Raw genomic sequence first — 25,132 nt, 5'->3', positions numbered from 1 at the left:
CTTAACTTTTTCCCGTTTTTTCAGTAGCTATGTTAACATAGATCTGATCGAATGTCCAATCAGAATAACGATGTGTCATGTAAACATGTCAGCTGATCCAATCAGGGTGCTTTAAACCTTTTCATGATCAGCAGGAACAAATAACCATGTCCACGCGCATTCAGATCATTTTGTGTGGCACTGTGGCAGATACGTTTTTGTTAGAAACTGAAAGAGTTAAGGAGGATTTCAACATAATAAAAAGAAAACACTGCTGAACTAGTAAGCTCTGCGTATGTCAAAGCGTTACGATCGTATTAAAACTGTCTGCATGTAAATACAACTATCCTGGATAAAGTGAAAAGAGTCTCTTTGTCCAGTGTCCATGTAAACATGTCAGCTGGAATCTCTGATCAGGTAAATTTCAGTCGGATATTTTGTCCTTGTAAACGTAGCTATTGACGCGCCCCTACCGGCGGCTGATTCGGCATCCATCTTGCATCCTACCAGTTCTGTGAGCTCTCCAGACAGTAAAAAGTCTTATGTTGACTCTTGCCTTTTCTCTTGCTCTGTCTCTGGCTCTCTTCCTCCGATAATGTCTTCTAAAGTTTCTTTGCTGATCAGCCGCAGTGCGCGTTAAAAACAGCCAGTTCGTTTACATCTGCTTGCTAGCATGTGACGTGTACGCAAAGCGAAACTCTGCAAACGTCACTCAGCATCCTGATGAAAACGTTGCATAGCGTGGCTTCAAATAGTTTTGTGTGTTTTTCTTCTGTAAGTTTCATTCACACTAAAATTCAATGACTGGACATTGTTTTCTTAGCTTTTGCATTATTCATGGGGGAGTACAGAGAAATAGGAGCATCTTAGTGGTGAAAAATTAGTCCCACTCAGAACTTTTCAGCTGGTAAACCACATTGTGCCTTTGTTGTTTGTGTAAGCACCTCGTCTTGTTTTTGTGGTTTTTATTCTAATGTGGAAATAGTTGAGAACATGTTCAGTGGTTTTCTGCCTGTCCAGATCATTGCAGAGTGCCTGCAGTGTCCTTATTAAAGCTTGTCAAGGAGGAATTGAGCGTTTGATGCTCTGCAGAAGCATCATAGATGCTACTGTATTAAACAGCCACTGAGCACTTTGTAGCTCAGATTAAAATATGGAAATATGTTAGTCACTCACAAAGACTTTTCCCCGTTGCAGTAAACTCAAAAGTCTTTTGCATCCTGTATTTCTCTCTTCTGATCCCATCCATCTGCACGTTAGGATAAGAGACAGAAACAGCAACTTTCACACATCTGAAAAGCACATAAAGCAGACTCCGTTGAGCCGAGTTGTTCCTCTTACAAACTGACAGTGTTAAGTCAGCATATCTCAAGGCTCTCTACCTGTCAGTGTCCATCCTCATCTCTGTCTCAGTCTTTCCTCTCAGCGCCGTGTTGCTCTCTCCCTGTCTGCTTGACCTGATGGGAATACCTCTGTACTGTATATCCTCTTGACTGACTCCCGGCTTCTTTCCCTTCTCCATTTATCCATCCATCATTTCATTTCTATTATCTCTTCACTCAGCTTGTGTAAGACTTATAAGTTTTAACATTGCTGACTCAAAGTCAGCTAGCCCTACTAAAGCTATCACAACTCCAGACTTACACCTGAATGGACTCACACAAACTCAGTGACTTATCCTGACTGAGTAACCTCCACGAGGAACTTTGCACACAGCCTCCCAGTGGTATTGACGCCCTCCAGGCAGCTTCCTCCTCCGTTTTAGTAATTGAATTGTTTGATCTTGAATGAGTTCTGTGTGAACAAAAGAGTTCATCTGAAGAAAGACTGCCTCACCTCCTCCTGGCACTCAGGAGTCTGTGGCATGTTTGAAGCATGACCCAGGCCTCAACACATACCAGACACGAGGATGCTGTCTGGAAAAGGCCAAAGCACCTGTTTTATCCCTTTGGGGAGGACAGGACTGAAGCCATAAAAAGAAAGGGTGAAGCTAAGCCTCTTTTTATTTTCAGTGACATGTGAAGTGAGAAAATGATTGAGATGAATGAGGTGAACTAGCTGATGCATGGTATGAAGAGGGGAAATAAGAAATGACTCAATGAATAATGCATAACTTATTTATTTTATTCTTCTGGCCAATTTAATTATACAGGTAAATATAAAAGGCTGTATAAGTGAGATATGAAGTGATAAGGGAGGTTAGGATAAGAGGCGGTGAGAGGAGGGGAAGTTGGTGGGCTGCTTAATGTAGGAAAGTAGATTGGATAGTGAAGTGGTAAGAGGGCAAGAGAGGAGTGTTCCTGGCGTCTGAGTGTGTTTGTATGTGCGTGTCAGTGTGCAGTATAAACGAAGGGAGAGTAAGCTGAGTTAGAAAATATGAGACTCAGGGGAAGATTTTCTACACAGAAAAAGTTGAATGCAAATTTAAAATAGAGCCACTGTCAGCATGTTCATCCTTCACCACCTTGCCCTCATTCCAAGGAAATGAATGGGCTTTTATACTCCTGCTAAAGAGCATCTCTCTTGGCTCTCCAGTCTCCCTCTGAAAGCTGCCAGTGGCTGAAATGACTCGAGTATGACGTTGATTTGAAGGAAAGAGGCATCCGTTGTGAGGAGAGGGTTTGTGAATAGGTTGTTAAGCGCTTTATTGTGCCAGGCTGTCTCCAGCTCTTTGGCTTCTGTCCATGTCATAGTTTGTGACAACAGACGTGTGTTTTGTCTCTCTCCTTTCCCCACATTTAGTGTCTCTTGGCAGCTGTGTCTGTTGTGGCTTTGGGTAATAAAGCCATTAATCACATTCGCTGTTTGCCACAAACATACCACGTTACGCTCGCTCTAAGATGTCTCACTCTGTCTGTCCCAAGATGCAACGAAGGATGCAGCTCTCTGAAATGGAACGGGAAATGCCCCAGCCAGTGTGCATGCATATTTAGTGTGAAAATAATACAGTATCCACATCAGATAAGTTCCTGCTACGGTACAAAACTAATGAATACTGGACATACTGAAAAAAAACATCCTGCTAAGCCTTACTAACTTTTGGCTTTTAAATGCATTAAACTGAGTATTAAACTCAGCTTTCAGTCCTGCTTTACCTGGGACCCCCTTGGGAACATGAACTCGAGCTGGATGAGGAGCGTCCCATCCTGGGACCCCCTCAGGATACAGCATGGACATGGGCACTGGTGTTGGATGCTGAAGTGCTGGAGAAGACCTGGGCAGCATCAAGGGAAGCTGCAGAGCTGGACTGGACCTGGGCGGCACCGTGGGATGCTGCAGAGCTGGACAGGACCTGGGCGGCAACGTGGGACACTGCAGAGCTGGACAGGACCTGGGCGGCACCGTGGGACACTGCAGAGCTGGACTGGACCTGGGCGGCACCGTGGGATGCTGCAGAGCTGAACCGGACCTGGGCAGAATCGTGGGACACTGCAGAGCTGGACAGGACCTGGGCGGCAACGTGGGAAGCTGCAGAGCTGGGCAGTACCTGGGCGGCAGCGTGGGACACTGCAGATCTGGACAGGACCTGGGCGGCACCGTGGGTTGCTGCAGAGCTGAACTGGACCTGGGCGGAACCGTGGGACACTGCAGAGCTGGACAGGACTTGGGCGGCAACGTGGGAAGCTGCAGAGCTGGGCAGTACCTGGGTGGCAGCGTGGGACACTGCAGAGCTGGACTGGACCTGGGCGGCACTGTGGGATGCTGCAGAGCTGAACCGGACCTGGGCGGCAGCGTGGGACACTGCAGATCTGGACAGGACCTGGGCGGCAGCGTGGGACACTGCAGATCTGGACAGGACCTGGGCGGCAGCGTGGGACACTGCCGATCTGGACAGGAACTGGGTGGCAGCGTGGGACACTGCAGAGCTGGACTGGACCTGGGCAGCACCGTGGGATGCTGCAGATCTGGACAGGACCTGGGTGGCAGTGTGGGACACTGCAGAGCTGGGCAGTACCTGGGCGGCAACGTGGGAAGCTGCAGATCTGGACAGGACCTGGGTGGCAGTGTGGGACAGTGCAGAGCTGGACAGTACCTGGGCGGCAACGTGGGAAGCTGCAGATCTGGACAGGACCTGGGTGGCAGTGTGGGACAGTGCAGAGCTGGGCAGTACCTGGGCGGCAACGTGGGAAGCTGCAGATCTGGACAGGACCTGGGCGGCACCATGGGATGCTGCAGAGCTGATGGTGACACTGTGCACATGGATCGTGGAGCTTGAGGAAACACTGGAGATGTGAGGCGTGGCTCTTGTGGCGCCGGTGCGAGACGAGGTTTTCTGGAGCCTCACCTCCTTCTGGCTACCACTGTGATCCATGCGGACCTTTGAAGCATCTTTCAGGAGGCATCCAGATCGCCAGTCTAGACCCCCAGAACGGTGACCTCTCGGGAGCATCGTTCATCAATGAGGTACGCCACTCCAGCCAACTTGCCAGTTCTGCCGAGGCGATGTAAGGGTGGTCCGCTGGGTCTGTGTGGGGCCAGTTCATTCTGTCACAGAGCCGTGGATGTGAGGACCCAAGTGCAGGCTTGATGTGGCAGGAGGCAGACCGGCGCAGGAACAGGGTTTTATACACAAAGCAAGTGATGGCAAGATCGAAACGGTGTTCCAGTCCGTACTGAAACTGACATGGAACGTTTGATGTGAAACAATGTTCCGTGATCTGAATCCAGACACGGATGTCACGTGACTGTTCCATATCACGTTCTGTTACGTCACCAATCGTTCTGAAACATCACGGTTGTTTCACCCTGCTTTAGACTTAAAATTCAATGAAACACAACTGAATGTGAGGCGAACTTTTTGCCTTGTGTCTAAAACGGAACAAACAAAAATATTTACTGCATTTTCACAAAGTAAAAATACATAATATTCTTATATATATTGTGCCTTTGCTGGATTGGCGGATGAATTACCTGATGTACGTGAAACATTTAAAAGCTCTCCTGACGGCCGTTTATTTCAGCTGATCGGCTTTTCTGTAGCGTGTCTCTTGTTTGTTTATCGTTCAGCTCATGCTGAGGAGAAAACTAGCAAGATGTTGATACAAAACTTTGACCCTTTTCAATTAGATAGCCTTTTGTTTGCATTTATTTTAATTTTTTGGTGACAGCTGTAAAATCTGCTGGTCATAATACAGCAGATGGATCAGGTTCAGATATCTAACGGGTGTCAAGATTAAACAAGAGGATGTCTTCTATGAATTATAGGTGCTGTGCAGATGTTGAATAGGCTTATAGGTTTATCTTTTAGGAGCAATGAATGTGGTGAAGGAAAATTATGACCAGGTTCTGAAATCCAAATCGGAGCAGGACATCTCCAACCAGGTGGTTGACAGGTGATAGACAGGATTTATATGCAGGGATGAGCCAGGCAGGGGAACTGACCAGGAAAAGTATGACACGAATGAGAATTTTTTTTAAGGTCTAAATTTAACTAAATAATTATCTGCTTATTAAAACTTAAGAGGTCATCAAATGTGAAAACAAGCAGTCTATATTTGTCAGTGTTGAAGTAACAAACCACATCCCCCACACTTTTAAAAGGGGTAAAAATAAAACATCCTTTCATACAAATATCACTATAGGCAAGGTAAATTTATTTGTGTAACACATTTCATGTACAAGACAATTCAAAGTGCTTTACACAAAACATAAAAACATTACATCAAGGTGCAGAAGCAACAAACAATGGACTAGCCGGGAGGAACTGAAAACCAGTGGCTTAAATACACTGAGGGATTAACAAGGCAGCAACACAGAACTAAACACCAAAAACATGACAAAAACCCAGAACCTGAAACAACATGAGTAAACCAAGGAGCATAAACCGGGAATCATGACAATATTAAACTCATTATTAAAATTAAAGTGATCTTATGTAAGAATATGAAAAATAACCCAAGTGGCCGTTGGCTCTTTCTGTTGATACAATACAGTAAAAACAGACAGATTTCAGGCATAGTCGAAAATGGTGATTAATCATAATTAATCATGATTAATTTATTTGTAAGCTGTGATTAATCTAAATAAAAGAATTTTAAAAGCCCCATTATAATTATAATTATACATGTTGTTGACCTCTGACTGATGTTTGCTTTATTCTTAGTTATAAAATAGTTGAACAATGTGTTTGTATGAAATATATATTACATGTGAAGAACAGGGCAGCTTTACAGTGCAGATAACCAGTCAACAACCAACAACTTTTGAGGGAAATATTTTTGATAAACACGGTAGAAACTGCTGAGGAAGCTCAAACTCCTCCTCTGTTCTTATCTTCCTGAAGTCTACTCTGTTTTATCCCCAAGGTGTCTCTTTTCTTTTTTCTCTGTTTGATGGATGCTTTTCTTTATGAGATTTGAAGGTTGGATGGTAAGTTAGTTTTTAGCAAAGTAATCAATGTATGACTTAAAGGTTTCGGAGTGCACAGAATGTGTAATTAGTGCTGGTTTTGGCCCAAAACCAAGTCCTCATCCTGAGACATCTGTGGCTTTGTAGCTGTCATCCACCAGTCTGATGAGAAGTCGCTGGTTTGATCCCAAGGTTCCCCAGTCCACATGCTAGAAAGTCTTATCAGCATCATAGTGAACGTGACTTTGTCCCTGATGTGTTCAACAGTGAGTTTTTCTCTTATAAGGCATATAGTCAAAATTTAAATTGAATGCACAGATAAATGAGTGTATGCGAGTTGTAAAAATGACTCCAAAGAAGCTAAAAATGGAATCACTTTAAACTGTTTAATTATGAAAAGAATAAATAGATGGCCAGTCCTGCTATTTCTTTGCTCTTTTTTTATGTCAGTTTTCCAGGGGTTTTGTTTTTAAGTTAGAAACAGTCAATTTAAAGATCAAATCTTCTGTGACTTTTTCCTCACTGTTGTTCAAGGTTCAAGGAGTCTTTATTATCCCTGAGGGGTAATTTGCTGTGCAGCAAGCAGTAAAACCCTAACCCTAAAACAGTCAGTCAATGCACATAACAGGATGTAAGGATAATAATAAATACAGAAAAAAACAGAAAATAGAGCTGCTTGTTCAGCAGGGCAATGGCATCAGATATGAAAGAATACTTATGTCTGTTAGTGACCTGCAACCTGATGGAAGCAGCAGGACTCCATGAGCCGAAAGGGGTGGCTCTGATCCGGAAAGATTGAACGGGCCTTGCTTATAAAATATCCTGTTTCAAACTTAGGTTTGATACAGGGCCAAGAGGTCATTCCGGTTAATCCCTGCAATTTCCCTACAGTCTTACAATCCTCTGCAATCTGTTCTCATTTTTGAGGGAAAGGGAGCTGTACGAACAAATAAAAGAGAAAGTTAAAAGGGATGGATTTAAACAAGAGTAAAACATTTGCAGCACTGTCAATGTTAAACTATGAAGCTTCCAGTAAATATACATGCTCTGATGAGCTTCCTACATACAGCGTCAGCACGAAGGTCAAAGGACAGCTTGTTGTCCAGGTGAGTGCCAAGATATTTCTAACTATTAACCAGCTCTACTCTTGGTTCTCAGTGCTGACAGGAGAGATGCCTGGAGAGTTCTTCCCAAAGTCAATATGCATTCTTTTGTTTATGTTAATGATTCAGGATGACCTGGACCAGTCGGTGCCGGTCCGTGATCGCGGTCATCACTGCTCAGCAAGGACACGATAACTGAGTCCTATACGAATTTAACAGTGTCACCACGACTTGTTGGCTGGGACAACATGGAGGTTTTACAGAGATATTATTTTCGTGAAGGTGGTTTAGATAAGGGACGAGGACATGAAACAAAGAGGATGCTGTGAAATAAAATTTGGCAGTACATGGCATTCACCTAAAACATTAGCTGGTAGCACACCCACTTTGTGACAAACTAAATAATGAATCAGAATAAATGGTTGATAAATGGATCTAGGGGGAAATAAATCCCACCAACCGATGCCGCTGTTGGTTGTAAATTCGTGGCTATAAAAACATTCAAGCACAGGTTTATGTTGATGTTCTGACATGTTTTCACACCACTATAACTCATAAAGCTCTGGTGTTGGAAGATGTGGGAAAGTCAGGTGTGTTGCAGCATGCAGCGTCACGCTTGAGTCCCGCACATGCTAATGCACTCTTATTTAGCCATCAATCCCTTTTAGCTGATGTCAGCTGGTTTTCCACAGCTCAATGATCATGCATAGGCAATGAGAGATTGTCAGTCTCCTCATATTACGGTCCACCGAGGAGATGGCTGATGGGAATTTAGATGTAAGAGACCTAATGTTTCCGCTCCTAAGTTTTCCCTGATGGCTGCTGAGCTTCCCTTCATGCTGTTAGCGAGGCAGTCTGCTGTGTCTGTTTGCAAGTTAGTTCAACTGTCATTTCACAGTCACGCTCTGACCTTGTTTCTCAGATGTTTCAGTAAATAAAATTTCTGCCATCGTTTTTGTATTGTTCACTAAGTTGAAAGCACGTTAGAAATATGTGATTGTGGGACTGATGGTAATAAAGTTAAATGTATTGGCTGGCGTTGCTACAGACCAGGTTGAAACAAAGTAATAGAAATGTAAAAGCTTTCAGGTCCCTCATTCATCTTGCTTCTAGTCACTGATGCATGTCTACAGTATTGATTTAGGAGTGCTGACCTTGCACAATTTCTATTCATCCTTTAATGAAACACTCATTGATCCACACTTCTTCTGTCTTTTTTTCTGTTCCTTTGCTCTTTCAGCTTTCAGTCTTTGTCATCACTGCTCTCCTGTGTCCATCTGCACAGTTCTTATCATCGACACCCGTCATGCTCTTCTGTCTTATTTGTTCATTTAAATTCACCCAGTCTTTTTTTCTGCTTTCTTTTTGCCACTTGTCATGGATCCAGTTCTGTTTAGCCTGTTAATAAAATATTTTTGTCTCCATTTGCTTTCCAGATTTGAACCTTCAGTACTTTTGGAAGTGGAGCGCAGTTGAAGACTACCTCCTTTTCTGCTTTGGCTTCACCGTGCTGTGTGCTGTGGTCACCATGCTGCTGCTGGACTCCGCCGTGTTTGTGGAGATGCTGGGGTTCCTGGCTGTGATGTTTGAGGCCATGCTGGGCGTCCCACAGCTGCTGCAAAACTTCCACAATCACTCCACCAAAGGAATGAGGTAGCGCTTGCTCATTAGTCTCAGCATGCACCAAGTCAAACAACTAATGAATCCACATGCAGGAGTTTTCTGCTTTCTCATCTAGCAAACAGCAGCAAACAGCTGGTAGGAAGAGAGACAATTTTTCCCCATTTTGTTTGTTGGCATGTGGAGCTTCTGACAACCTGTTTTGAGCTTGTTTTAAAGTTTTATTCTTTTCTGTTCAAAGTTAATTTATGTCATTGTTAATAAGGAAAAAAGACCCATCTATCTTTCAGGTGAATTTGTACCTAAATCATTTGTTTTAAAAAAAAAAAAAAAACAACAAAAAAACAAACAAAAAAAAAACTATAATAACCCAATAAATTTATATTAGTTTAAAAGGTTAAAGGCAAAATAAGTAGCATTGACACTTAGCGTTTCAAATCAGAACTGCAGTTGAAGGAGAAAAACACGGAGAGAGTTTGAATTTTTAGCAGGATGCCGAGGCTTTTAAGGTTTTTCTGAAACTATTTCTGGTCCGCTTCTTTTACGAGCTTCCATTCCTGCAGGCTGCTGCTCTTTTGCCGACATAAAATACCAAATGCTGCCTTGTTGTTGTTAGGCAACCGTGGGGAGTCGCATATGATTGGTTAAGGAACCAGGAAGTTGGAAAGAGCACACGGTGCACCCAAGTTATTCCGGCGCGGAACTCTTATTTTGACAAACTTAACTTGACAAAGACGTTGTTGATGTAGGAGACAGATTGTTTATAGGGAAGCTTCCTTTTATCCCTCACAGCAAATGAGAACATTTTTAATTATTTTGACAGAAAAAATCCTAATTATTCAGCCTTTAAAATGGTTTAAAGTAGTTAAAAAGTCTTATAGTTTTTGATATTTCTAAATGTATTTTTGCTAATTAAAACAAGTAAAACTAGTCAAACTTATTTATAAAGCACATTTCAAACCAACCTCAGTTGACCAAAGTGCTGTACAAAGCAAAGCAGATAAAATGGATCATTATTAAAATAAAATAAAATAAAATAAACAAATATATCTCATAAAACAAAACACAAGAATAAAATAATATAAAATTACATTAATATAACATAAAACATATAAGAACATAAATGTTCCCATGATGGACATGACATTCACGTGATAGACATGCCGTTTTCGTGATGGACATGACAATCCCATGATGGCATAATGTTCCCATGATGGACAAGATGTTCCTGTGCTGGATATGATGTTTCCATTCCCATGATTGACATTGCACTCCCATGATGGTCATGGTGTTTCCGTGATAGACATGGCATTCCCGGGATGGACATGGCGTTCCTGTGATAGACATACGTTCGCATGATGGCATGACATTCCCGTGATAGACATAACCTTCCTGTGCTGGATATGTTTCCATGATGGAATGACCTTCCCATGATGGCATGATGTTCCCGTAATGGCACGACATTTCCGTGATGAACATGACGTTCCCGTGCTGGAAATGATGTTCCCATGATGGCACGACGTTCCCGTGATGGCATGAAGATCCTGTGATGGACCTAACGTTCCCATGATGGACATGGCATTCCCGTGATTGATATGACGTTCCCGTGATTGACGTGGCATTCCCGTGATGGCTATGACGTATCCATGATGGCATGACATTTCTGTGATAGACATAAAATCCCCGTGATGGACATGACGTTCCCGTACTGGATATGACATTCCCATGATTGACATAGTGTTCCTGTGATAGATATGAAGTTCCCATGATGGCATGACATTCCCGTGATGGCATGATGTTCCCATGATAGCATGACATTCCTGTGACGGACATGCCGTTCCTGTGATGGACATGCCATTCCTGTGATGGACATGACATTCCCGTGATGACATGACATTCCCGTGATGGACATGACATTCCTGTGATGGACATGACATTCCCGTGATGACATGACATTCCCGTGATGACATGATGTTCCCGTGATGACATGACATTCCTGTGATGGACATGACATTCCCGTGATGGACATGACATTCCTGTGATGGACATGACATTCCTGTGATGGACATGACATTCCCGTGATGACATGACATTCCCGTGATGACATGATGTTGCCGTGATGACATGACATTCCTGTGATGGACATGACATTCCCGTGATGACATGATGTTCCCGTGATGACATGACATTCCCGTGATGGACATGACATTCTTGTGATGACATGATGTTCCAACGATGGCATGACATTCCCTTGATGGCATGATGTTCCCATGATGGCATGACATTCCTGTGATGGACATGACATTCCCGTGATGACATGATGTTCCCGTGATGACATGACATTCCTGTGATGGCATGACATTCACGTGATGACAGGACATTCTTGTGATGGACATGACATTCCCGTGATGACATGACATTCCTATGATGGACATGCCATTCCCGTGATGGACATGACATTCCCTTGATGACATGATGTTCCCGTGATGACATGACATTCCTGTGATGGACATGACATTCCCGTGATGACATGATGTTCCCGTGATGACATGACATTCCCGTGATGGACTTGACATTCCCGTGATGGCAAGATGTTCCCATGATGGCATGACATTCACGTGATGACATGATGTTCCCGTGATGACATGACATTCCTGTGATGGACATGACATTCCTGTGATGACATGATGTTCCAACGATGGCATGACATTCCCTTGATGGCATGATGTTCCCATGATGGCATGACATTCACGTGATGGCATGATGTTCCAATGATGGCATGACATTCCCGTGATGGCATGATGTTCCCATGATGGCATGACATTCCTGTGATGGACATGCCGTTCCTGTGATGGACATGCCATTCCTGTGATGGACATGACATTCCCGTGATGACATGATGTTCCCTTGATGACATGATGTTCCCGTGATGACATGACATTCCTGTGATGGACATGCCGTTCCTGTGATGGACATGCCATTCCTGTGATGGACATGCCATTCCTGTGATGGACATGACATTCCCGTGATGACATGATGTTCCCGTGATGACATGACATTCCTGTGATGGACATGACATTCCCGTGATGACATGATGTTCCCGTGATGACATGACATTCCCGTGATGGACATGACATTCCTGTGATGACATGATGTTCCAATGATGGCATGACATTCCCTTGATGGCATGATGTTCCCATGATGGCATGACATTCCCTTGATGGCATGATGTTCCCATGATGGCATGACATTCACGTGATGGCATGATGTTCCAATGATGGCATGACATTCCCGTGATGGCATGATGTTCCCATGATGGCATGACATTCCCGTGATGGACATGATGTTCCCGTACTGGACATGACGTTCCTGTACTGGATATGACATTCCCATGATAGACATGGTGTTCCTGTGATAGATATGAAGTTCCCATGACGGCATGAAGTTCCCGTACTGGAGGTGACATTCCCATGATAGCATGACATTTCCGTGATGGACATGCTGTTCCTGTGATGGACATGACATTCCTGTGATGTCATGACATTCCTGTGATGACATGACATTCCTGTGATGACATGATGTTCCCGTGATGACATGCCGTTCCTGTGATGGACATGACATTCCTGTGATGGACATGACATTCCTGTGATGTCATGACATTCCTGTGATGACATGATGTTCCCGTGATGACATGACATTCCCGTGATGGACATGACATTGTCGGCATTAAACCGGAGCAGGAGAAATTCTCAGACTCATCGCTGTGGGACGGGTTTCTTTAGTTCAGTTTAAAATAATCATCTAACCTGATTATCTCGGAGGTTTGTGAAGTTCCGAAACTGCTCTAACAGTCTATAGAATAAAGTTTTGCCATCCCTCTATTTCCTCATGGGGACATGTCTGTCCCATAGAGATGTGAAGGACCAGAACGTTTTAGCCCTGAGATCACTGATGATAAACCTGCTACTACACATAATGGGAGGGGCTTAAATCAGCAGGTAAACTCACTAAAAAAAAAGGCACATTTGAAGGTCATTTCTAAAGTTTCATTTTTGTTCCTTGAATGAAGAGGGGGCATAAATGATGATGGAGGGACCCACACAGAACTCTAAGCTTGCAGGAGGAATTTTTCTCCTCTTACAGTAATGTCAGAGTGTAAAGGTCGATGTGTAAACTGATTATCATCTCACGTAGATGACTGCAAGATCAATTACCTCCCTAATGGCACAGAACCTCGTGCAAATTATCATCATTATTTCCTTATTATGTTGCTCATCTATTATCAGCTAAAGCTGTGCTGCTGTTCTGGGTGGGTGTGTCAATAGTTTCATGCTCTGCTGGTCATGCGTGTTTGAAGAAAGCCATCTGACATGAAGGAATATGTCACATTTTCTTTCCTAGAAACAACTAACTTTTTCCTAACATTGGTTTTGTTATCCGTGTCTTGACTCCTCTATCAGACAAATCCCTCTCTGTGATAAAGTGTATGCATTTTTTTTTCAACAAATCATTTAATTAATTATTAATCTGCTGATTTTTTTATCAATAAATATTTTACTTCACTATCAATCAAAAATGTTTGGGCATTTTTAATAATGCTTAAAAACAGACAGGTTTTAGATGTCTCCTACTACAACACACCTCTGCACAAGCCTGTTAATGACCCAGTGATTTGAGTCAGGTGTGTTGCATCAGGGAAAAATCCAAAACCTGCAGGACAGTAGCTCACAAGGACTGGAGTTGGAGATCCCTGGGTTAGGACGATGGAGATGAGACTCCAATGTATTATTGATTCTGTGACATCAAAATGAGCATCGACTTTACAGTAATATTCAAAAGTCTTCAAGCACCCCTGTATTATCTATATATTACCCAAAAAATAAATATGTGCAGGGATTTGTTGAAACTTGTGTAAATGTAAATAGAAATGCAGTAAATGTTTTTACTAGGGCTGGGACTTGAACACATTAATTACAATGAATTAATCAATGCATTTAATCACAGTTTGCGTCCCAAACAACGCAGAAATTTTGTCTGTGCATGATTTCAGGTACACCGATAACGGCCACGCACACGTCAGAGCTTGGGCGCAAGCAACAATATATTTCAAAGCAAGAGGGACTTTTTGAGTGTGAGAGCAGAGTTTTAAGAGAGAGCAAGATGATATTTGGTCGCGAAAACAAGAAATTTTGCTCTCAAATCAAACAGTGACCAGAGTTGACTGAGTTTTGCACAATAGTTTCCAACATGAATGTCAAGAACAGACCGTCTTGTTAATTATTATTATCATTATTTTTATCTATGAGAAGTCACCAGCATATACTGGTTTGAGGGAACACTAATGCTATGACAAACATTTCAGATATGCTAATTGTCGGGGTGCTGTACCTGTAAGTTTTTATATCTGATAGGTGTTCAGGATCACTGCTCCTCCATGTTTGTTTTTATTGATATCCAAGAGGAAGTAGAAATTATTCTCATGCGAGAATTGAACAATGACGGACCTTGTTTGATTCGGTTACGCAGGCGTACTCCCGTGTGATTGGTCAGTTTGTGATTATGTGGTTTCGGATTTCTGGTGCTTCTTGTTGAATTGATGTGGTTACTGCGGAAGAGAAAAGTGCAACACGACGCGCTAACCAGACGCTCGAGCGCTCGAGCACGTTTTTACCGGGGACAGCTGCGTCGACCCTACCGTACGCAGACGCTGTGCGAGCATAGATCCAACTTAAGAAACAGCCTCCTTCACAAGGTTGTGTGACAGTGTCACAAAGTTATATATACTGTATATGCTGAACGTCATCCTGCATGCTATGTCAGAGTTCAGTTCCTGGACATATTTGTCCCAACATCAGTAAACACAAAGTACTTCTGACTTCAGCTTTTTTCTTCAAGGGAAGTAAGAAGTTATGGCTCACTGTTCTCTCTCAGTAATGTATCACATTTAACATGTCCTCAGGGTGTGCATCTGGTCCCCCGTTCAGCTCACACAGAATATTCCCAGCAAGATTAAATATGCAATAACACAATATTAGGTCTTCTAGATTATAAATGAGCAGATTTAGAACATTAGTTTTATAAATTCATATATATGAAAGCCAACAACCAAACAAACCAGACAAACACATATTTCTTTTCCAACCAGTTGTATAAAATTATTATGACTCATTATGAAACGAATGCTGCTTCATATTTAAGGAATATTTTCTAACCTCTCCATCAGTCTTTGTGTCTTAATTGCTCCGATGACCCTGCTGTTGGACTCAGCCATATCGAAGCCTTTAACACATCGTAGAAGCGCTGTAACTGACCGTTTCCCAGATTTACCATCAAAGCACATAGTCAGGATCTGTGCTCACATATGAAACACTCACTTACTGTTGTTCAGTCAGATTCCCTGAGGCTTTATTACTGACTGTATGGATCTGTTAAATTAAAGACTGCTTTCTTTTTCCGGGTCATTCATACTCCAAGCATGATGGCGAAAATGTGAGCAAAGACATACACACCTATTTTCAATCCCACTCAGCCTAATTACTCTGCCTTGCTTCTACTGACACTTTTTTCTGCAAGTACACACATGCACCCTCGTACCACAACTCCAGGGAAATCAAGGAAGAGGCAGAGTAGTGATGGAAAGATGCAACAAAAGAGAGGATGATGGGATGAGCTGTAGAAGACATGACTAATAAAATAAGCATCTAAGTAAATAAATAGAACCTCTGGAATTACCTGTATTTATATATGAATGCATTTTTTCATGTGTTCAGGCCTCCTTTCAGTAAAAATTATGTCCAAATGCAATCAATTTTAGCCAATAACACACAGGAAGTGCATCAGTTTAAATTGACTTATTCCAAAGTCAGGAATTACAGAAACTTGACTTCAGTGATTAAAACAAAAGAGAATCTCTTCATCAAAATAAACACTTTTTTTTCAGTTCACTGTGTCGTCTCAAGATTGACGCACTCAAGAACTGTTCTCATTAAGATTAAACAGATTACTGTCAGATCATGGATGACTCCAAACACACAACACCGAAAGCTCAGAGAAGGAGAAACGGATCCCCAGAGAGGAAGAGGGAGCTAAAAGCTGGAAGGAATCTTTGGAGGTGGTTAATGAGTCTGTTGATGTGAAAACCATTGAACAGGCAAAGTGTGAGTAGTTGGACGCCACAGGGAAGCTGCTGTATGTCTCTCTTCAACCAGTTGAGGCCGTGACGCGGGTCACACCCACTGTGTACTGCTCAGGGCCAAGCAGAGAGAGGCGGTGATTTTGAGGAAAATCCCGTATAAAAGAGAGAATTTGTTTAACTTCAGCAGAACAAGCACTGATTTCAGTCAGGGTTGGTACAGTCAGTTAGGTGAGTTTACTGCTTGAGTTTCTGTCTTGGTTTCGGGTTATTGTTTACATTGCTGGTGTGGGGCTCTGTCGTTAGCACCTTCTCTCTTCAACCAGTTGAGGCCGTGACGCGGGTCACACCCACTGTGTACTGCTCAGGGCAAAGCAGATAGAGGCGGTGATTTTGAGGAAAATCCCGTATAAAAGAGAGAATTTGTTTAACTTCAGCAGAACAAGCACTGATTTCAGTCAGGGTTGGTACAGTCAGTTAGGTGAGTTTACTGCTTGAGTTTCTGTCTTGGTTTCGGGTTATTGTTTACGTTGCTGGTGTGGGGCTCTGTCGTTAGCACCTTCTCTCTTCAACCAGTTGAGGCCGTGACGCGGGTCACACCCACTGTGTACTGCTCAGGGCAAAGCAGATAGAGGCGGTTTCAGCCGGGTGCAATCAAGCAAAGTGTGCTCAGCTGTGTCAGCTCCAGGTACTTTTCCACACATGGTGCGTTGAAGCGTCAGCGAGGCGTCAGCCTTTGTGTCAGCCCACGTCGGGTTAAGACCACAAAGGGTAAAGACCTGCGAGTCTACCTGCGCGAGTCCACCGAGAAAGGGCACAAGCTTAAACCTCCTCACAACTATATTAACGCACAATGTGCTTCAAACCCATCCCTGTCAGATATGGGTACAGACCAAGACGTGTCACCCATAGACACTGCAATCCGCAAAACCTGTCCTTTCCAATGGCATGCACGTCAGTCACACCCTCTGTTACCTTTGGTCTCTGGAACTGTCAGTCCGCAGTTAACAAAACAGAATTTATCAGTTCATTGATAAATCTCTCTGACATTCAGGTCCTAGCCCTGACTGAGACCTGGATCCGTCCAGAAAACACAGCTACACCAGCTGCCCTTTCTGTCAATGCAGAATTTAGCCAAACACCTCGCTCAGCTGGACGAGGAGGTGGAACGGGCATTCTTATTTCTAAAAAGTGGAACTTAACTTCTGTCCGTCCTATGGCTAACTGCTCATCACTTGAGTATCTCCTACCACTGCTATGCAGATGACACTCAGCTTTTCCTTTCTTTCCCATCTGATGACACAACCGTCTCAATGCGAATATCAGCATGCCTTGCTGATATCTCTGCATGGATGAAGGATCGCCACCTTCAGCTAAATCTGTCCAAGACTGAGCTTATTGTCTTCCCAGCCAGTCCTTCTTTACAGCCACAGATAAGTGTGCAGCTTGACTCAATCACACTAGTGCCTACATCTTCTACCAGGAATCTTGGTGTCATGGTAGACAACCAGCTGACCTTTAAGGACCATGTTGCCTCGGTTTCCCGGTCTTGCCGATTTGCTCTCTACAACATCAGGAGGATCAGACCCTACCTGTCTGAACACACGACCCAGCTCCTGGTCCAGGCTCTGGTCATTTCACGCATTGACTACTGCAACTCCTTACTGGCTGGCCTGCCTGCATGCTCAGTTAAACCTCTGCAGATGATCCAGAACGCAGCAGCACGTCTGGTCTTCAACCAGCCCAAAAGAGCTCATGTCACTCCGCTGCTAATTGCTCTTCACTGGCTTCCAGTTGCAGCACGCATCAAATTCAAAGCTCTGCTTCTGGCTTACAAAACAATAACCCAAACGGCTCCGGGCTACCTTCACTCCTTAATCCAGAGCTACACTCCCTCTCGAAACTTACGCTCTACCAGCCAAAGACGCCTAGTGCTCCCACCACAACGTGGCGCAAAATCAGTAGCTAGACTCTTCTCCTCTGTTGTTCCCCGGTGGTGGAACGATCTACCAAACTCCGTCCGATCCGCAGAGTCCGTATCCACTTTTAAGACCAAGCTAAAGACTCAGTTGTTTAAGGAGCATTTCCACATTTAGCTTAACTAAATGAGTCAGAAAGATTTGTCCAGCTTTTTGGCTCAACCAAGTACTGAAGAAGCTGTGTGCACTTATGCCCAAGATGATATTGTGTGATGAAATCATGCACTTATGCCCAATTTGATATTATGTGATGAAATCATGCACTTATGACCTAGTTGATATTGTTTGATGAAGTCGTGATCCTGTATTTAAATAAAATGACTAAAAAAAAAAAAAAAAAAAAAAAAAATTATATGCACTGCACTAGCACTACATGACAGCACCTGGGTCCAACTGGACTCAAAAGCGGTCTGACTATCACTTAATTATGACGTCCCATCTTGTTTGAATTCATGCTTGTGTTGTTCTTCCTCTCAAATGTAAGTCGCTTTGGATAAAAGCGTCTGCTAAATGACTGTAGAATAGAATAGAATAGAATAGAATGAATACTGTATGATTCTTAGACTTTGTGTGGATTTTCTACTTCCTTATAGTTTGGAGAAGTCAAGTCAGCTTTATTTATACGAACGTTGTGTGTGTCGAGCCCATTTACAGCTACTTTTCTTCAGGTTTGTTCTGCCAGTGTTTCTGATACTTTGGTTGTTGTGATACATATTTGGTTTTTGTTTTGTTTTATTTATTTATTTGTTGCTGTCTTGGTTATTTATTTTAGGAACTCCTGATGATTGTCAGCTTAGTTTACCTGTAAAAGCTGCAGGAAATTCTCTGTTTCTGTGCAGGTGTAGCAGCTGCTTGTCTGCTGTTAGGTTGGATTGAAGATTGTTTCTTCTATCTGCTGGATCTTTCGCTCCTCTTCATTTTTTCTACTTTTTTACTTCTTTTCACTATTCTCCTTTTTCTCCTTCCCCTCCAGTCAGGTCCAGCAAGATTATATAAATTCCAAAATTCAAAATAAATAAGATTAAAATAAATAAATCATCTTATCAAGAGGAGCCTTATAACCATAAAGCTCCTCTTGGCAGACCATCATTCTGCTGCCACCGTGCTGGACAGGACAAGTTGAAGAGAAAAAAAAAAGAATCCCTGGGGAATATCTTATTTCAGAAGTGCATGTAAACGTGTGATATCTGAATTCTTACAGTAATCTGATTACTTCCAGATATCTATAAATGGGTTTAGTTTTTATAAAAATGTCTGAATGTTTGAAAAAAATAAGAATGTCTTTAATATCTAAGAAATTGGTGTTAAATATCTGGAAAAAATGTATCTAATATTATAATAATATGTTTGATAACCAGCCCTTTGATTAACTGTTTGTATTAACCCTGCTTTATGCATCAGCATTTCATTTATGACTCTTAAAACATTAAGGGGATGAAGTGGTGCACCCTAACATCTAAAACACAAGCATCTAAAAGGTTCTTCTGGCCTATAGTCAGGAACAAATCATTGATCCCAACTTCTTGGCTTCTGAAGTTATTTCCTTGCAGCCAGTAAGTGCACAGAACTTAATGTAAGGAGCAGTGCCGTTAACAGGTGTGGCTACTATGAGCATTTAATTCAACAGGACCTTCAGATGAAGGCAGTTAGAAGCCAAACGTGACTCCTTCCTGCCCACCAAAGATCTTTCTCAGCTGGTGGGAGCCCACTGATGCTCCTTAAAGTCAGATTTACTGTGGTTATGGCTGCTGTCAGGGTTACTATAGAGAAAACATCATCAAAGCTGGTTGAGGTAGAGTGAAATTTTCCGTTTTTAAATTTAATATAAAAATAAATTTAGTATGTTTTATCAGCGAGTGGAAATAGTTGTTTAATTTGCTAGCTGAATGTGTACATCTGATGTCATTGGAGAAGGCATTGTTGAGGCAAAAAGTTACTCTGTCAAGGAATGAGGAGTCTGGTTTTTAAGTGAAAAATGATTACAAGTTTATTGAACACAGGATTAAAATACAAAGAATAGAATGAATAGGAAAAATAGAAAGAATAGAATTGCAATTCCTGAGAGACTGCTCAGAGGTCTGACAGCACAGAGATCTGAACAGAATCTGATAAGAAACACGCATGCAGCATCTTTTAAGCAGAATGATCACGTCACAGCACATCATGAAATACAAACAAAGAGATTGTCTGTTCCTCACACAGGATTAGACACTTCAACAAACCTAATGAGCTTTTTTCAGTTTAGTGAGCACATAAACAACCCCAGTGCCCGGCTGGGTCATCCTGAGGCGCCTGGCTGGTATCAGATAAGTCACACAGGTCAGAGCGAACTGTTCTAAAGAATGCATCCACATTTACGATAGCAACAGGCTACTCAGTATTAAACTCAATTACCAAGAACTTAAACAAGCTGTTTACCCTGAGAGGGATCAGTAGACATAATATAGTAAAGGGAATAATATGAAATTTCCACAACAGCATCTAACATACTAATTCCAGCACTGGACAATCTGCAGTGAGGTGGAAATATATGTGCAGTTATTTAAATGAACTTGGATTGTGGCTTAGAATTTTTGTTAGTTTAAAAATGTTCATATGTTAGCAAAACTTCAGTAGCTTGTATCTAAGGCTTTGAGTCTCAACTAAAAAGTCACTTGTTTGATAAAAAACAGACCAGTCATGTGAGACACGTCATTTTATCCTAAGTTAAAAACAGATTGTGCATGTGTAAATGCTTTCACCTCATGTAGAGAAATTTTTGATGTGCCCATGCAGTAAGTTGTCAATCAGTGAGAGTTGATGTTTACACCTCCTGGTTTGTTTTTAAAGAATCACTACGAACATTAAACAAACAAGAGCTTCTTTGCAGTGGATTCTATGAGCCAGTCTACAATATGAAAGCAGTTTTCAGTAACTACCCTGCATATTTCCTGGATGTATATTAATGTTTAATCTCACACTAGTAAACAGTTATTAGAATTCAAGAAAACACCCGACTCTCAGCATGTGTTTCATAGTGACTGGATGAGGTTTACATCTGACAGTTTTCAGCCTCGTTGCGTTTGCAATCACTCATTACTCAGGTGGAAGCAATATTTGAACGGTTAAGTTGTGATTTGTTATTATAAACACTGTGTTTGTGTGTGTGTGTGTGTGTGTGAGTGATTGCTCAGTGCTCTCTTTGTCTACCCGGGGGGTCTTCCTGTTTTTGTTTTCCGTCTTATTAAACTTGATCCGTTTTGCTTTCAATCCAGTTCTCATCTCCCATCTCTGCAGAAATGCTGCAAAGCTCCACAATGTCGCTGACTGACAGTTTAGAGGACACTGATGATGGCAGTGTTTGTGTCACACTGACAGTACTGAATGCAGACATATAGTACACACCACTGCTTCCTCTAAAGACCCTTTTCTAGTCTCTAAATTTGTTTCCTGTTCTTTGTCCTGAATGTCGCAATAGTAGTCAGTCACATTAATATATACTGTGTGTGAAGGACCTTTCCATTTGTGCTCCATGTTCAGCCCCTACCCCCTTCCTAAGTCACTGTTTCTCCAACACCTTCACAGCTAGCAGCGTGTTTCTTGTTTCCAGGTCAATGTAACACCCTTCAAGCTTTAATGGTGGTCCTATTACCATGTCCCTTCAACAGCTGCCTAATGGTGGTTTGGCATTTCTCTTGAGGCAGTCATTACCTTGAGGCCCTTTCAGCCACTACCTTTACCTTTACAGTCCGCCCTGTTGGGATATGAAGCTGACATTCCAGTGACCTCTAAGCTATTTGCGACCTGTGTACCAGAGCTGTATCCTAGAGGAGTTCCAAGTGTGAGGCTGGTAGTGATGGAGGATTTTTTTACAGGAAAACATTAAGCTCATGATTCTTCAGATACAATAAATGAAGTCAGGTTCACCCTCATCAGTTTCTGTTAAACTACACATCAACAGGCTCAACCGCCACCCTCATCTTTGGCCTTAAATGGATGCAGATACTTTTAATTTATCTTAACTTAAACCCCATAACAATTAGTCTAAATGTGAAGTAGTGGTGTTCTGAAGTTGATAAAGGAAAAGGTCTAATTGGTGGTCTCATTCTGGAAACAGAACAAAAACAAACTGAGGCTTTCAGTTCCATCAAGCATGCACCCACATTTACCAAAAAACCGAATCATGTGCCAGTGAGCATATGTTATTATACAGGTGATACACGTGTGTTTAAAAAATCGAATTGTAATGAGTAGCTATAATCTCTGAAAAGTGCTGCTTTGCTTAAAGTCCAAACCTATCTTGTATTATTCTTAAATGTTACAAGTATGCAAAGTGTCACTACACATTCTAGCTTCAGAAACGCCACATTGTGTGGAAAAAATAGGCATTTTTTTCTGTGTAGACATTGTTTATACATCTGGCTCCAGTCATGCAGGAACAGAGCTGACTGCTTTACAGCACTGAGGTTTAATCATGTAAGCACAACGTGACCAGGTCAGGGAAGCCTGTTTTTCCACGTCACATTAGCCTTCAAACTGAATATGTCTATATAATAGTCAGTGCTTCTTTAATGAATGCACACAGTAGGATCTTAGATTCATTTTAGTTAGCGGCAGATTTACAGAACCAGATAAATAAGCAGTTTTTTGTTCACAGCAGAAATGGCAAAATGTGTAACCAATTCTGTGGATGATGAGGCTCTAAATCAGTCTGCAAGGAGCAGATAAAAGACCTGCTGATGTCAGGAGCCTGTAATTGTCTGTCTGTTCGTCCGTCCGTCCCTCCCTCCTGCGCGCACACCCAGGCTAATATGAAGGTAAATTTTCAAAATTTCTTTTTTTTTTTTTGTGCAGACCTAGTGTAATATAAACCTGTCAATGCATCATTATGCCACCTTACCATTTGGTAATGTTATATTTGGACTCATGGACAATACAGGTGGAAATGTGAGCTATAACATCCCAGTTACAGACGATTTAGTGCACAGATGACAACAAAACATATAAAGATAAACAAAAAACAACAAAATACATAAAAAAAAGCCTTTTTCCAGTGAATTTAGTTTTTTTCTTTTTTTTCTTGGTAAATAACAACAAAGTTTAATGAACCAGTCTGCATGATTTATTTATTTATTGCATCTTTTTTGGGTGTTCATGGGAAACTCCCATGAATACATGTGTAACAAGACCAGGCAGAAAAATCCCTGCTTCACCTTTCAGACGTGAACATATCGCTGCTCCTCATTAGTGAATCCACACTGAAACTTTTTATGCAAAACCAATGGTAATCTGCCCTTTAGAGCCCTCACTACCTAAGTCAACATAGAGAATAGTTTTGTGAAACCTCACATTTTCTTTTATTTATACAACATTGCATTCTGGGAATTTGGAGAAGAACAGCATGGCGTATTTTTGCTGTGTCTATTTGTACAAACTCATTATTATTTATGGAAGAGACAAAGCAGGAATAGAAATCGGGTTTTTCAAAGCAGTACATATTCTCTTTTCTTACAACAGCAGGCCTATTTCATATTCAAGGTCATGCCACATTGTCTCTATTCCTCAGGACAAAACCGAAGCAGGATTATGTAAAGCCCAATGCACACTAGCTATAACCATCCCTGTTGGTTTCTAAGTAAACTCTCTAATGCAACAATGAAAAGCAGCATTGTTTCCAGACTTGTCCGGGCTCCTTGACCTTTCGTTTCTCATTGAGTTACAGAGTAGAAGTCTGTAGTTATCTTCTGGCATAAAAATATCTTGCTGTCAAGGTAATAACTTTGCCCCAGTCCTTAGTGAGGTGTTTTATCTGCTGTGGATTTGGTCTGTCTCTGTATTTTCCATATTAATGTCTAATTAGAGACGGATCATCCCGGAGCCCTGATCTCAACATGATGCGTGGGCCCGTACCATCTGTGACAGGACTACTTGTTTTTCTTGTTGCTGAGATGATTTGCTCTGTATGTGAGGTTAATGTTTGACTCTGTCCCTACTTTATGTAGAGGAAAAGAATCTAAATTTCCTGAAACTTTAAACAGTGTTGTATCTGCATAACATACATGTTCTGTTCATGAGTGCATTTGGTGACTCCCTCATATGGCTTATATTTGGATTTTTGTAGAAAATCACAACTTAATTTTTATTTTTGAGGTAAATGTACAAATATTGAATTATTTTAATGAATAAAATTTCAGACATAAATGTTTACACATATTCATTACACCCATACCATCTCATTTGTTCTGGATTGTTTACGTACTCTAAAGAAGTATTTGTAATATCCTCAGGCAAACTCTAAGTAATACCTCTGCTTCTCCTTGCCTCCCCTCTGCTATAGTTTGTGATGTAGAATCCATCTTTTTCTGTCAGGTTGGGAACTTTTCAGTGTTTGGCTGTGTGCGATCGATCAACATGCATAATTCATAGTTAGTGGGTTAAGAGCAGCTCGGCTCCTCTCTTGCTGGGCCCTTTGATTTTCGTCTCTCCATCGGCCCCCCTCGGGGGGAGATGCAGCTCTGTTGCTAAATCACTTCATGCACCACCCTATGTGTGGGTGCACACATGGACACACATATCATCCCAATCTACACATGCATGGTTGCATTAAAAAAGAAAGGAAGGAATTACTGAAGCTTTTAGAAGCCTTAAACACAACCCCAGCATCTCTTTAGTAATATAGCCTGAAAGGGTTTGTTTTCTGACTTATTTTGTCAGCTGTAGTGGAAAATGTGCTTGGTGTCCACAGAGATGCTGTGGACAGTATTTTGGTCATGAAAATTCTCTGAAAAATGCTGACAAATCTACCCAAAGCAAGTTACTAGAGAACCTGCTGTTCATGCAACAAACCAGGGCATTCAGAAATTAAGTGTTGTCGGAGTGGGAATGGGGCTTCCACTTTACTTTTACCTATGCATGTGCACACTGCACAGCAGACAGGAAATAAGTTCTTTAAGATAAGGAACTATGTTGCCATCCTGTTGTCCATCTATCTA

At 42.0% G+C, this 25,132-nt stretch overlaps 1 protein-coding gene across 2 annotated transcripts in view; it reads left to right on the top strand.

The window, feature by feature from the left end:
* Positions 1-25,132, top strand: part of si:dkey-246g23.2 (solute carrier family 66 member 2) — a 67,096-nt gene that overhangs the window by 24,637 nt on the left and 17,327 nt on the right. For both annotated transcript variants that reach the window (XM_041996610.1, XM_041996611.1), the window contains exon 4: positions 8,867-9,083. In XM_041996610.1, coding sequence (XP_041852544.1) covers positions 8,867-9,083 — 217 coding nt within the window. The remainder of the gene's footprint in view (positions 1-8,866; positions 9,084-25,132) is intronic.

The sequence above is a fragment of the Melanotaenia boesemani genome, chromosome 10, assembly GCF_017639745.1.
Source record: "Melanotaenia boesemani isolate fMelBoe1 chromosome 10, fMelBoe1.pri, whole genome shotgun sequence".
In the NCBI taxonomy this organism is placed as follows: domain Eukaryota; kingdom Metazoa; phylum Chordata; class Actinopteri; order Atheriniformes; family Melanotaeniidae; genus Melanotaenia; species Melanotaenia boesemani.
Note: the sequence above shows the minus strand (reverse complement) of the source record. Positions and strands in the feature narration are given on the sequence as shown.